The sequence below is a fragment of the Monodelphis domestica genome, chromosome 1 (genome assembly GCF_027887165.1).
Source record: "Monodelphis domestica isolate mMonDom1 chromosome 1, mMonDom1.pri, whole genome shotgun sequence".
Lineage (NCBI taxonomy): Eukaryota > Metazoa > Chordata > Mammalia > Didelphimorphia > Didelphidae > Monodelphis > Monodelphis domestica.
In genome coordinates this window covers 475,144,598-475,158,889 of record NC_077227.1, presented here as the reverse complement: position 1 = coordinate 475,158,889, position 14,292 = coordinate 475,144,598, and the positions used below count along the sequence as shown (strand labels likewise).

The 14,292-nt window shown below is 36.6% G+C and overlaps 1 protein-coding gene across 2 annotated transcripts; it reads left to right on the top strand.

The window, feature by feature from the left end:
* Window positions 1–1,035: 1,035 nt before the first annotated feature.
* LOC100619950 (trichosurin-like) lies at window positions 1,036–11,239 on the top strand. Of its 2 annotated transcripts, XM_007475349.3 has the most exons (7): window positions 1,037–1,196; window positions 2,948–3,081; window positions 6,165–6,238; window positions 6,833–6,943; window positions 10,107–10,208; window positions 10,386–10,433; window positions 11,028–11,239. In XM_007475349.3, the coding sequence occupies exons 1-6, from the start codon at window positions 1,116–1,118 to the stop codon at window positions 10,409–10,411; spliced, it is 528 nt and encodes a 175-aa protein (XP_007475411.1). In that variant the 5' UTR covers window positions 1,037–1,115; the 3' UTR covers window positions 10,412–10,433; window positions 11,028–11,239. The 2 variants fall into 2 exon arrangements, with proteins under 2 accessions (XP_007475412.1, XP_007475411.1); XM_007475350.2 differs by lacking the exon at window positions 10,107–10,208 and having other exon boundaries at window positions 1,036–1,196.
* The last annotated feature ends 3,053 nt before the right edge of the window (window positions 11,240–14,292 follow it).

Sequence of the window (14,292 nt, the reverse complement as noted above, 5' to 3'; positions counted from 1 at the left end):
CATACCTTAATATCTTCCCTATACATGTAACCTATAGTCCCCTACAGCCTAACAACTGCTCCACTCCATGTATTCTTTGCTCTAAGAAAACCATACTTGTCTTACCAAACATAACTTCCACTGTCCATATTCTATGAACTTTCTCTGCCTCTTCTCTTAAGGTTTCCTATGCCTGTCATGTTCTTCCTTCTTCTCTGCACAGTGAATTTTCATAACTGTCCTTAAAACTCAACTCTAAGATTATTTCCATCAGAAAGTCTGTCCTGATCCCCACCTTCGTCCTTAAGACTTCACAGATGACTTTGTTTTGCTTCCATTAACTTAGGGAGCTCTGAGTGCAAATTCTACCTCTTACAAATACTGACTGAGTGAATCTGGGCATTTTACTAGCTGTTTAGTGCCCCCAGGCAACTCTCTGAGATTATGCATTGTAGAGCAGTTGAGGATGTGGGGTGGGAAAAATAGTTCTCTCACTGAGAATTTCATAAACCCCTAAAATCAAAGATATAGACAAAAAATGCACTTAGGGATACATTATTATGTCCTAGTCCACAATTTCCAAGAGATGAAGGATTACATTCTAGCCAAGCTTTTTATCTTGCTCATTTCCCAACTGTTCCTTTGTATATGGTAGGCACTTAATGGATGATTGTTGAATTCCCATAACTGGTCTGTGAGATGCCTCATAGAGGTGACACTGCTTTCTCTGTCACAGGCAGTTCTCCCACATTGCCTAGCATAGGGTTCTATGTTCCTTAGGTGTTTAGTAACTTCATGTTAATTGGGAATTGACACAAGGAAAAAGCATAAAAAAACTCCTTGTTCTCAGACTAGCTGTAGTTTTGATTCCAAAAAATTGACCCAACATAACACTGGACACTTTTGGAACTTAATGTTTCAGAAATATAAAATATTCATTGTTTAAAAGTACATTGTAGTCAATGTCCTTGAAAAGTTTTTCTAGATTTAGTGTAATTGGGGGAGGCCAAATAGGGTCATGTTATCAGGAGGCTAACAGAGTATAAAGGCAGCTGAAGGGGGAGTCCAGAGCATTCACTGGAACCATTCTTATTCCTCTAGCTGCTCCTAAAGCCACAAAGACACATATAGGGAAGATGAAGCTTCTGCTGCTGAGTCTGGCCCTGGTCTATGGCATCCAGACTCACCATACCTGCTCTGAGGAGCAGCAACCAGATGTAAGTAAGAGATGGGTTGGAGGAGGTAGTCTGGGAAAGACTTGGGTAGTAACAGACAAAAAAAAAAAAGCTCCATTTCAAGAACACGCCAAAGATAAGGCTTGGGACAAGATAGAAAGGATATGTGATCTTACTCAAAGGTGTTGTGGAAATTAGACAAATTGCAACTTGAAAAACTGGAACTCAAATGAATGTACTAAAGTGATGCATGAATGTGTGTATGTACCTGTCATCTATTTATGTCATCTTTTAAAATAGCCAGAATAAGAAATAGTTCAAACTTTCTATTTTTCTAGAATAATTTGATGGAATAATTTCTATCAATTAATCAGCAATTATTTATTAATGCTTAGCATTGACTATGAGCCAGATAATGTGCTTAGTGTAGGAGATACAGAGATAAAAATGAAATAGCTTTTTTCACTTTAAGAGAAAATTCATTCTCACAGAACATACAACCTATATGTAATATATAAAAGCTTATGACTTCACTAATTTAAAGAATTTCTGGGTGAATAAACTCTCCTTACTAATCCAGATTGTCACCTTCTCTGCCAATTTTATTCATGGCCAGCTGTCTGGAGCACTGAGAGATTAAATGATGTACACAGTGCCACATAACCTTTATGTGGCAGAGGAGAGGATAGAATCCAGGTCTTGGCTTTGAGACTGGCTCACTATCCACTATGCCATGCTGCCTTTATATAAAATATATTGAATGCAATTTGTGGTGAGGGGTCACTAATAACTATTTGTAATAAAGGATGAAGAAAGACTTTATGTAGTAGGTCAAATATGGAAGTTGGGCCAACTTTTCTCTAAGGGCCCTCTAGGACTAAAATTCTGCAAACTTATGATGCACTTCTTTCAAAGGGCTAATTTCATCTCACCTTATAATATTGAAACCCATCCTCCCTGCTTCTGAATATAGTAGAAAAGTAAAATAATGCCAACAAATCCCATAGAAAAATCTGTCACTCCAACACTCCAAGGCATGGAGCATGGTAATTTTTCTTTTAGCAATCTGCCATTTAAAGCAACTTTATATATAGGCTTCAAACTGTAGTTTGGGGTTTTCTACATGTCACCAGCTGAGATTTGATGACAATGGATTCTGCCATGGGTTAGGGAATGAATCCAGACCTAGACAGAAAAGAGAAGAACAGAAATCTCCAGAGTTTTCTTTGAGATTAGAATGAGAAAAGAAACTCAGATTAGTCCAAGTATTTCATAAGTGATATAGCAGCAGAATAAAATGTTAAATCATAGTAGAGATCTTTTGTTCCTATGGCAAACCCTATCCCTCTCTACCCTCAAATAATTGCAATAGAATTATTCACTAATTTCTAAAGGCAAGACAGAGTATACTAGATAACAGAAGTCATGTCATTCTCAGAGTAGCCTCATAAAAGAGCATAAATATGATTATTCTGTTTGCTAGATGAGAAAGCAATTATTGAAAAACCTTTTAATACCTAAAGTATCTGCCAAAGGTTATATACCAAGTTAATGTGAAAGCCAGGTCTAGAGCCAGGATTCAACTTCGAGTCTAATTTTTTTCCTACTCTAGCATGCTATTGAAATATACATGAAGCAAGATTGAGGTAAGGACCTATTTCACCTTTGGAGCCTCAGTTTCCTTATCTGTAATATGTGAGTTGAACCAAGAGACCATCCAAGTCCAGGATCTCATGATTCTATGACTAAGGTGTTTTCCCTTCTCCAATTCTTACCTAGATCTTATTTCACAGCTCACAGGAACCTGGTATACTGTTTCATTGGCCTCAAATGACACAGCTAAGATTGAGGAAGGTGGTCCCTTAAGGATTTTTGTCCACAAACTCATTTTGGAGAATGGAAACCTGCGTGCAATCTTCTTCAAAAGGTAAATATTGCCATGTTAGTTGGTAGATGCAGAGACTTAATCTGAGTCACTACTCTGGGCTCCTTTATCTCATATAAGATAGATTTGGTCTGCTCTAGGAACTAGTAATTGAGGGATCTTCTGTGCTATGGTTGGTCTTAAGAATTCCTAGGAAAACATTGGAAGGGAGAAGTCACTAATAGACAACATGGACTTTAATAGTTATCCAGGGTGAGACATAGTATTGATTGCAAAGTACACATAGGCTCACATATTTTTTACACACCAACTAGAAGAGTTGCTTCCTTCTCTCTCTCAAATTTCCTTGAGTCACTTCACAGAGTCCAATTATCACTTCAATGTAGATTGGGATCTCAGAGGCAGGTCTTCTAAAAGGATAGAATGTCAGTCTGACACACTGGTACTGTTGGCATTCAAACAATGGAGGCAAAAAAACATTATAAGTATACAAGTCTTTCTTTAAAGGGGCTTGAAATGCTTGGCAGACTAGAATTTGAGGTACAGGGAAAAGAATGTGTGCAAATAATTGCTCTGAGAATTATATCACAGGGATCCTACATTTTCCCATAACCAAGAAAAATCCCAAAATTCGCTTACATGTGCCTACCTTGTTTTCATTACGAGGCATTAGGAAATGGAGGCATTAAACATGTTTCTACTCTTGAAAATTGTTCATCCAGAATGTGTTAAATAATGCAAAAGTCATTGTGATTGCCTCTGCCCACTGAACTAGATGTATGCCATATCATTTTATGGTGTATAAAAAGAGGGAATTGACTGGTTGACTAGTACATAACTTCTGTTCTAACCAAGGGCTCTAGGAAAGAGGTCCTTAAAAGTTAGAAATGCACATGATTTCATGATCCTACCCTTTTATATTTTAATTTTAGAGTTGCCAATGTTGATGCCTAATAACGCAAAGATGATTTAGACTCTTGGAGATATAATAATAGGATTTGAATTGTTTGTCCTTTGTTTTTAAGGATGCAGTTGAATTTATATTTTTGTCCTTTTATGTAAAGTTTTTACACATTTGAAGATGTGACAAGATTCCACAGGTCCTTTGTCACACATTTCAGCCATCTAACTTTTCCAGAGAGACTATATGAAATCATAACTTTTTTCATCTCAGATCATCTTGGGTGCCATAATAAAATGCTACCAAAAAGGGAGGTCCTTAATGAGTGTAATGATTCTAGCCATTGACAACATTGGATATCTACAATTAATTCCTGATCCACAGGCTGCAGTAACTTAAAACAAAGCTGTACATAGATGAAGAGGCCCTAATTTTCATATGTACTTGAAATTCAGATTATGGTTATAAAGAAAACAGAATGTTTGAATTTCAAAAAAAAAAACATTTATATGGGAGAATGTCAGGTTTTTTGTAAGCTTCCAGAATGTGGTATAGGTTGTAATGTATGTAGCAAAAAGAAAGTGAAGAATGGTTCTTACACCTCAGTGAAGACGTCAGGAAATGCAGTGTCCATTATAGAATAGTTATTTGGGTATGTACTAAAATTACTTCTAGTGTTTTAGAAAAGGAGGAATCCCATTAGTTTTGGAAAACCACAAGAGAAAACATCCATTAGTGCTATACCAGTTGAAAATTTAGATAGGATCATAATCAACAAAGTTTGCAGGGGGGAAAAAGCATACAAAGAATATCTATGCAAATAATATTTATCCAGATGGAATTTATTTGTGGAGAAAGTTGCTTTCAAAATTTTCCCAGCATCTTGGTCACCATTTGAAACATTGAGGAATATGTTGTCCATACACAGAAATACCAGGAAACTGAGCTACTGTGCAGTGGGGGTGGGGGGGAACTCCCTCATTTTGGAGGAAGCAATACCTTTTTAAAAATACTTAAGTGGCTGTGTTTACTTGGTGAAGTTAAGGATTAAAACCTGTCAATTTTAACATGACACTGTTACATTTGAAATAAACCTAAGTGATGTTTTCTTCTGGTAAAAAAAAAAAATAGAAATGTTTGACAAGCTTGATCCATATCAAAAAGGAAGGTGAGTCAATCAGGATTCATAGACTATCAACTCCAGAGTAATTACCAGGAAGGGAATCACAGTGGAGATAAATTTAGAATGGGTACTAGTCCCTATTCTCATACTATTTATAGTTATATAACTCTAAGTCACAATCCCTTTCTGTCTTGGGTATTACTATAAATGAGGTAAATATTTTCTGTCCTATGCATCTTCCTTAGGTGCTATAAAGATAAAATAAAATAATAATAGCAGCTTATATTTAAATTTAATTTATATTTATAGTTCAAGTGTAAAAAGTACTTTCCCCATAACTGCTCTATGGTATGGTAAGAGTACAATACAGGACAAAAAAAAAAATAAACATGCATCAAGCACCCACTTTATTCCAGAAACTGTGCTAAGGGCTAAGGATCTGAATAAGAAGCAAAAACAAAACAAAACAAAACAAAACAAAACAAAACAAAACATACAGAAGGATTCTAAAAGGTAAGATGAGAGAGGGAGAAGGTACCTATGGGGGAATGATGATAGTAGAGTGGCATCAAGAATGAAGCTCATGAAAAAGGAAGGAAGGCAGATAGCATTATTGTCCCCATTTCACAGGTGAGAATATTGAAGTTCACAGAAGTTAAAAGTCTTGTCTAAGGTTTGTAAGGAACAAGGCCAAAATTCAATCTCAGATTATTTGCCACCAAACTTATTAATCATTCCATAAGTAAAGCTAACATCACAATATCTCTTTATGCAGAATGGGTAGAGAAAGATGACCCCCAAAATTGATTATTTTGGTTAATTAACTGCTATCATTTATGTCACAGACAGATCATACATTTTCAAAGAATTATGAAATAATAAGATATACTCAATAATTTTTGAGTAGTGAATGTAGTTTAATCATTTTGAGTAATTTTTTAGTGTAATTTTGTTTTAAGGACAAAACCCAGTAAATTTGGGGGAATAAAATTGAGAAATCTAGAATGAATATGAAAAGAATATAGACTAAATGTTGGATTTCACCACAAAATGACCTGTGTGAAATTTAAATGCTATTAATATCCTAAAATTTATTTTCAGAGAAAATGGAAAATGCACTCAATTTTCTGTGTCTGCTAACCCAGTAGAAGAAGATGGTCAGATGAAGGTGGAATGTGAGTATAAAGGAGAATCTCAAGATCTTTCAGTCTCATTCTTGGAAATACATCAATAGACTTATTGATTAGCAAAGAAGTGTCTAGGGATCAAAGATTATACATATACACTGCCTTTCAAGATGAGGGGAGATTGATGAAGCCTCTTACTGCCTTACCTCAATTTTCTGTCCTTAACTGATGTTTACTCTCTTCAGTGCAGACATCAGACTCTCTAACTTTCTTGCTTCCTCCTGAAGAAGTCTGAAAAGCACTAGTGAAAGTAAAATGGAAATAAACTCATTGTGTGGCCATGGACAAGTCCCTGTCCCTCTCTAGACTTCAATTTCTTCATCTCTAAAGTGAAATAATTCAACAAGATGACCTTCCATCTTTAACAAAAACCCTTTGATTCCAAAGAAGGTTAGAAGAAGCACTGAGAAAGATTTGAACACAGAGTATCAGTTTAGATAGAGGTTATTATGATGGGACTCAGTTTTCCAGAAACTCTTGGAAAAAGCCTTGGCATGACATTCAGCTACTAGTAGATGTCAACTCTTTGCTCTTGATCCTTAGCATCAGAAATTCTGACCCTAACTTCTTTTGACTTCACAGATTCAGGAAGTAATGATGTCTACCTTCAAAGTTTCAAAGAGGATGAATATGCCATATTTATGTTGTATAACCACAATAATAACAAGGTGACTCTTTGGGGAGAACTCTTTGGTATGTATCCTATGACTGCCCCACATGGTTTCTCTCCTTTTTATAAGGAAAAAATAAAGAAAGAAAATAAGATTATAGACTTGGGGATAAAATGTATCTAGCTGTCATGTTTAATGCCAAAAAAGGGGAAGATGATTCTCAGGACAGCAAACTGGGCATCAGCAAAACCTTTTAGTTTCTTCTGAAGCCGTCTGTAAGCTGTCAATAGAATGTAAGCTTCTTGAGGGATAAGGACTATTTTTGCCTTTGACATTGTATTGGCAGGGCATAACAGAGCTTGGCACATTGAACATTGTTAAGTGTGTGCTCAACAAGTCAGTGATTGAAGGAACAACATAGCGTATATTGTTAAGGAATCCTTCCATACTTCCTGGGGAAGGATCAAAGTGGAAAGACAGATTATTTATCAGAAACCTTAGTTTGTGACTATAATGAAAATCTATTTAATCATTCAAAAAATAAACATATTCATATCTTTTTATATATGTGTACATATGAGAAATGAATGGGAGAATGACTAGGAGATAAGAAAATATAGGCAACAAGTATTTAAATACATTCATTTGTATGTGTTTGTGTACTTCCTGCTATGTCCATCGTACTGTGCTAGACATAAAGGTGGATACAAAGATAATCCCTCAAAAGGCAAAATAGTATAAAAGTGGAGGTGAAATGTATATTAATGCCTATAATAAGGCAGCTAGTGGAAACAATGGATAGAGTGCCAGGCATGGAGTCAAGAAAACTTGAGTGCAAATCTGGACTCACACACTTACTAACTGTGTGACTCTGGGCAAGTCACTTCCTCCAGTTTGCCTCAGTTTTATTATCTGTAAAATGAACTGGAGGAGGAAATGGCAAGTTCCTCCAGTATCTTTGCCAAGAATAACCCAAATAGAGCCACAAAAAAGTTGGCCATGACTGAAACAACTGAACAACAGCAAAAATAATGACAAAAGGGGGACAGACAAAATGCTGTGGTGGTTCAAAGGAGCGTGGTATAACTTATGGCTGGGGTGATGGTGATGTATCATGGATATGATCACATTTGAGCTCAGTCTTGAAGGTAGGATTAAGACATTTGTTTTTAATATAATGAGAATTTGTCAGGATCACTGTAGCAGTAGAATATCCCAGCATAGGCTGCATATGAGCCTCCAACTTGGTTTGTGCTATTCTTCTTAGCAGGGAAGAGATATTAAATGGGCATTCAGTATTGGATTTTTTTCTGGGCTAATTCATAAGGGATTTAACTTGTCCCTGTTTCTGTCTTCTCATATGGATTTAACTGCAATTAAGCTACACTTGACACATCATCCCTGGGTTTTTTTGTTTTTTTGTTTGTTTGTTTGTTTGTTTGTTTGTTTGTTTGTTTTTTTTTTTGGAGAAAAGAGAGATATTAGAAGGCTTTGAGAAAATGACTCATCTGCCTCTTTGAGGGTCACATGTCTAACTTGACTTTTACTCACCCCACATATATAATCAGTATCTGAAATTTGTAATTTCTCCCTTCATAGCATCTCTATCATCTATCTCTTTCTACCCTCTTGCCACAATCACTTTAGTTCAGGTCCTCATTACCTGTCACACAGAGCATTACAATAGCCTATGATCCTATTTGGTCTTCCTATAACTTGACTGCTTGTTTTTATTCCCAAATATGATATCCATCTCCCATATTAGTGACTGTTGTTCATTCTTGTCTAATTCTTTGTGACCTCATGTATGCTACTATCTGTGGAATATTTTGGCAAAGATTTTGGAGTAGTTTGCCATTTCCTCCTTGGGAGAATTAAGGCATATTTTTAACTCAGGTCTTCCTGAATCCAGGCCCAGTGCTTTACCTCTGTGCCACTCAGCTGCCTATCTGTGACTTAGAAAGTCTATTCTCCAAACTTATCATTATTCTTCCTCTTCACTTCAATCTCTTGGAATCCCTATCTCCATTCAAGGCTTAACTCAAGAGTTAAATCTTTCAAGTGCCATGTATGATTTCCCCAGTTGTCAGCATTTCCTTGCCATCTATGGAAAATACTTTGCATTTATTTTATATTTTATATCAATTAAATTTATTTTATATCTTGTATTTGCTCATGTGAAGATGTTATATCTTTCCTCTATTAAAATATAATCTTCTTGAGGTCAGGAACTGTTTTTGTCTTCTTGGTTATTTTCTTTGCACCTAGCAAAATACTGACATACTGTGTTTGTGTGTGTGTGTGTGTGTGTGTGTGTGTGTGTGTGTGTGTGTGCATGTGCACTTTCTGGGTAATTGATAAATTATAGCCATTATTGATTGGACATAAAATGCCACTTCTAATGTCAAGCTACGTTGCAGCTCCTCTCTCCAGAGGTGTCACTGAGTCACTCCGAACAGTGGAATAGATTCCTTCCCTATATTATCCAGCTACCACTCCCTGACCTTTCTCGATACCATAAAAAAACTCAGCAATTATTCTCATCTCATTTGAAAACTACATATATGTAGCCCCTTTTCTACAAGGAAGTTGTAGGAGGGGCTAAAGAAGGAAGAAAAAACTGAAACCAAATAAATAAACAGGGTGAGGCGGTGTGCAAACAAAGGAATGCAGAAGCTCTGCAGAAGAGAGAAAGAAACAAATGCCACTGGACAACCAGTTAAAATGCAAGGGTACCACTATCCCAAACTGAATATAATCTGAACAGCTGAAACTTTTGAGGAGTTATATGTTGGGATATAATTTTACTATTTCCATGACTATTGTCTCTACTAGGACCTAATGAAGTTATCCTCTCTTCACTCCTTCTCCCCCCACCCCTAATCAGCTTTCTCATCACTTTCTGGCAAACTGGCATCACTTAGCCTCAGAAATTACCTAAATTCTTTAAACTATATCATGTTACTCTGTGCTTTAAATTGTTTTTTTTTAAATTTCCATCTAAGGAGCTGGATTTCATTGCATTCTAAGGAATTATTCATGCTAAAGGAGTAGATTATAAGATAGAAAGGGACAAAGATGAACCCATGAACCAATAACCCTAAGCTTAACCACAACCCTATACTGAAGCTTTCTTTCTCTGAAGACACAGATGGGCTTTATATGTAAAACATTTTGCAAAACATAAAATGGTATATAAATGCCAGCTATTATGATCATTTTTATTTTTATTATTCTCATTACAGGTCGTACTCCAAACCTGAGTGAGGATATAAAGAAGAAATTTGAGGAAACTTGTATAAAATTAGGACTTAAAAGGGAACACATTTTAGATGTATCTGAAACTGGTAAATCCTGCCTATCTCTCTCTTCTCAATTGTTATGAGGAGAATTTTATAAGCTGAAAATTTCCCCTACCTTGGATCCTCCTTGTCCTTGTCTTTTTTTTTCCTGGGGTAGTGACAAAAAGAGGCTAAGTAGACTTCGTGTCTGAGAATCATTGGTATTTTATTTTGTTTCCACAGATCAGTGCCAGGAACTTGAACAATAAGAGAACCCACTCTGGCACACAGGTCTGTGATATTTAACTTTGAGGTTATTTCTTAAAAGTCTTTCTTTTTTTAGAAAACCAGTACTTGGTGCCTTAAAATCTGATCATGTAGCTTGAGGACAGATATGGATCAGAGTAGGAAAAACCTACTACATTCTAGAAAGTAATACTGTAAATGAGTCTGTAAAAACCCAATGTTTGGGCTCTCCTTGGTTACCAAGAAATACAATATTCTGCAAATCAGGTTTTTAAAGTGGGAATATGAGAATGCTGGCACTGCCTTTCTATTTGGGCATTTTCCCCACTATCTGTTTATCTCTGTCTTCTCAGTTCTGATCAGAAGAATTTCATAGGGTAGAAACTATAATGCTCCTTCCCTCTTCTTGGTCCGTTTTTTGACCTATACCTCCTACAAATAAATGCTGAATCTCTAAAATATATTGCTCTTCAGCTCCTTTCCCACAGATCAGAGTTAACACTTGCATTTGGCTTCCTTACCTAGATTCTAAGAGTTTACTTAGTAAACAAAATAAACTAAAACTTTACTTACCTGTCACTCTTTATTTCTAGGTCTGTGAATAAATTTTGTAATCATGTTCTTGTTGCTCTCCTATAGGAATTCTCAGGATATAACATCTTTGTCTTTTTGGGGATCCAATCTTCTTCCTCCAAAGATTAATTAACATGGATAATGGAAATATCTGTATTCTTCAAGGAGATCTGACCTCCCCCCCAGTGTTCCCCCATCTCCTGCTCTGCCTCCTTTCAGGGAGAACCTCTTGGGGGAGACTTTCCTATGAATATCAAATAAATTATTTTCTTTGTGCATGAGGTGTTCCGAGTCTCTTTGAGAAACTATAAGGGAAACAAACCCCCTTCCCCAGAAGCAAAGTGAGAAGAATACTCTTCTCATAATCAGTACTCTGAGATTTCATTCAGACATCTTTACTTTCTTATGTTTAATATCTTTTGAATTACACTAGAATTAATTCTAAATATAGCATTCTCCCAACCTAATTTTGTACCAGTGTCTGTGTTAGCACTCCTGAAGCTATTCCCTTGCACTCATTAACAAATAGATGAAATAGTTTTGAATAGTCTGGGATCCCAAGTGCTGGGGCAGAAAGAATCGATTCTTTTAGCTTTGTAATAGCTTACAAATGTTCTGGTTTGAGCTTTAAAGGTTTAGGTTCTGAGTTTCTTGTTAAGTCACTTACTTATTTCACTGTGCCCAGGAATCCATTGACAGCAGAATCCTAAGAATTGCTCTGAGTTGCTTTTTGACTTTAGGTGCACTCAATTTTTGGATGTCTGCAATTTTATATGTCTCAGTAATAGTTCTAGAACCTCCTGATAGGATGAACCCTAAATACTCAACCCTTGGCAAGTACCACTATAGTTTTTCTTTGGAAATTTTATGACCATGCTTATATAGTTCACATAAAAGAAATTTGCTGTCCCTCAAACAAACTTTTGCATTATAAGAAGCTAGCAAAATGTTGTCCACAGTTCATGAAATGTACTGGCTTGTTCTCCCTAAATTTGATGATTTTAAGGTTTTTATTAAGGATTTGGGAGATGAGGGAAGGGCTTTATAAGTAACCCTGGGGCTGGCAACTTTACGTATATTGAGATTCTTCCCAGGTAAAAACAAAATTATTTTGCTATTCTTCATGAATGGGAATTGATAAGAATGCTGAACATAAATCCACTACAGTGAAATAGCATGACTTGGGATTGAGGAGATAGTGGTTGCTGGGCTTGGCACTGCAGGGTGACTTTTTATAATATGGTAATTTAGAGCTCTTAAATCTTGGATAAATTGGTAGACTGGTTTCCCAGATTCATCTACTTTGGGCTTTTTATTGAAAGTATAGGAGTTTTGTATTCAGAGTAGCATGCTATTATTATTCCTTGTTGTATTAGAGATTTGATAATCAGTCTGATTCCCTCAACAGCCTCTTTGCTAAATTAGCATGGAGGAGGTCCACCTTAAGTTCTTACCCTGCCTGGTGTTGCTGATTTTAATAAACCCACATCTGTAGAAGACACAGAACAAAGACCTTTAGGGATGTCTTCTAGTAGAGGATACACTGATCCTGTGTCTCCCTCTGCCTCTACGGAATCTAAGAAAAGCATTGGAAAGGCTTTCAAAGATTCCTCTAGAAGACGTAGTGATATATCTCCAGAGGGTGTGCATTGGATTGTTGCTCTCAATTTTCACAACAAATCTCTATCCATTAAGTTCATAGGGCATGAAGGTATTAACAGAAATGCATGGTCTACAGCCAGGGGACCCAAAGATACCATTTTAGGCTGCAATTTTGCTACTCCCTGAAGTTTACCTGTAGCTCCAACCACTTCCATTGACTCTATAACCCTGCAGTCTTCAGGAGGAGTTTGTAATACTGACTTACTAGTGCCTGTGTCAACTAGCAAATCATAAATCTGTTCCCCAATTTTAGTGATATGTGTGGCTCCATGCTGTTTGGTGGTGAGAATATTTCTATGACCAGGGCCAACATGACTGGGTTCTGGGAACTTTATCTCTACCCCCTGATCATCAGATCCCATCTCTGCATTTGCTTGCACTTCCTTTCATTGCCAGGATTTTCTATTGCTTTTGCTTTCCCAGGACTTAGTAAATTCTCCACAGCTTCCTTCAGCTCCTATTACTGTTTCATTGCTCACACTTGTTATTATTGCATTTAACTCTTTGCTTTTTTCCTCACTGTTTACTATTACATCCTTGCTCACACTAACTATAATTGTTACTGTTGGTGCTGTATCTATTTGTTCTTCTCTATATTCAGTAGTATTTGCAATGTTATTTTGTATTCTATTGTTCCTATCATTTTCCACATTTGCCAATTCCTATTGCCTTGGTGTCTTTTTTTCTGTGCATTTCTGGGTAAACCTTCATAAGGAACCTGCCCCTTTTTGTTGCTGATCTGGTTTCTGGAAATTTTCTCCTGAAACCTGAAAGAACTTAGGTCTTGCACCATTTCTAATGTAGTTCTGCATGGTATGAACCCTGGCAGAAATTATGAGAGCAGCAATTTTGCTCTTGTCTTTGGTATAGGGGATATCTGGTATTTCCATTATTGTAACTATATGAATTCTACCTCCACCCATTGCCATTATAATAACCTCTATGACCTCTTCTTGCCTGGTTAGAGAATTGCCCCCTGAAACTGCATTCATGCATAAAATTCCCCAATCTGTTACATGGGTAACATCTGGGTGGGTTGGATCTCTGTTGCCTGGGTGTTGTAAAAGAGAATTCTTTACTCTATTGTCTATCCTAAATTAAAACTAACTTAAGTACCTCACTAGACTGTGAAGACAGGATTAACTCTCTTTTGTCTACCTTTTGGTTGAATCAACACAAATTTGAACTAGGTAGAGGAGCTGCAAACCACTTAGTGAATTCATATCCTACTTAGTGCTAGGTGAGAAACTAGCAAGATACTTGGAGAGCTCCACCATCAGTCAGAAACTTGTGAATTCTTTAAAGAGTTCACACCCTCAGAAACTGTTCAATCAGAAAACTATGAACTTTTTTTGATGAGAAATTGACCTTCAAAAGGTGAGAAGTTGATCCCAAAGACACTGCCCCCTGGGAAGTGCTAGACAATTTGGAAACTGTGATTGGCCCCTGTGAAGAGGGGAGGAGAAAAGAAGTCACCATAAAATCAAGCCTGAGCTAACTCAGAGAAGATGATCTTTGAGAAGATAGTCTGAAGATATTGTCTTCTGAAGATAGTCTTCTAACTGGGGAGTCTTTGAGGGACCCTTGCTGGAGACTGTGGCTTGGATTGTGGACTTGGAGCTCAGTTTCAATTTAGATTCTGATTCCTGGACTACTTTGTTGGGTGAGT

What these genes read in the sequence shown, in the direction of transcription:
- LOC100619950 (XM_007475349.3), top strand. Translation starts at nt 1,116, where the DNA reads ATGAAGCTTCTGCTGCTGAGTCTGGCCCTGGTCTATGGCATCCAGACT. An exon ending in CTGAGGAGCAGCAACCAGAT is followed by an intron (nt 1,197 to 2,947) that starts GTAAGTAAGAGA and finishes CTTATTTCACAG; the next exon opens with CTCACAGGAACCTGGTATAC. An exon ending in TCTTTGGGGAGAACTCTTTG is followed by an intron (nt 6,944 to 10,106) that starts GTATGTATCCTA and finishes TTCTCATTACAG; the next exon opens with GTCGTACTCCAAACCTGAGT.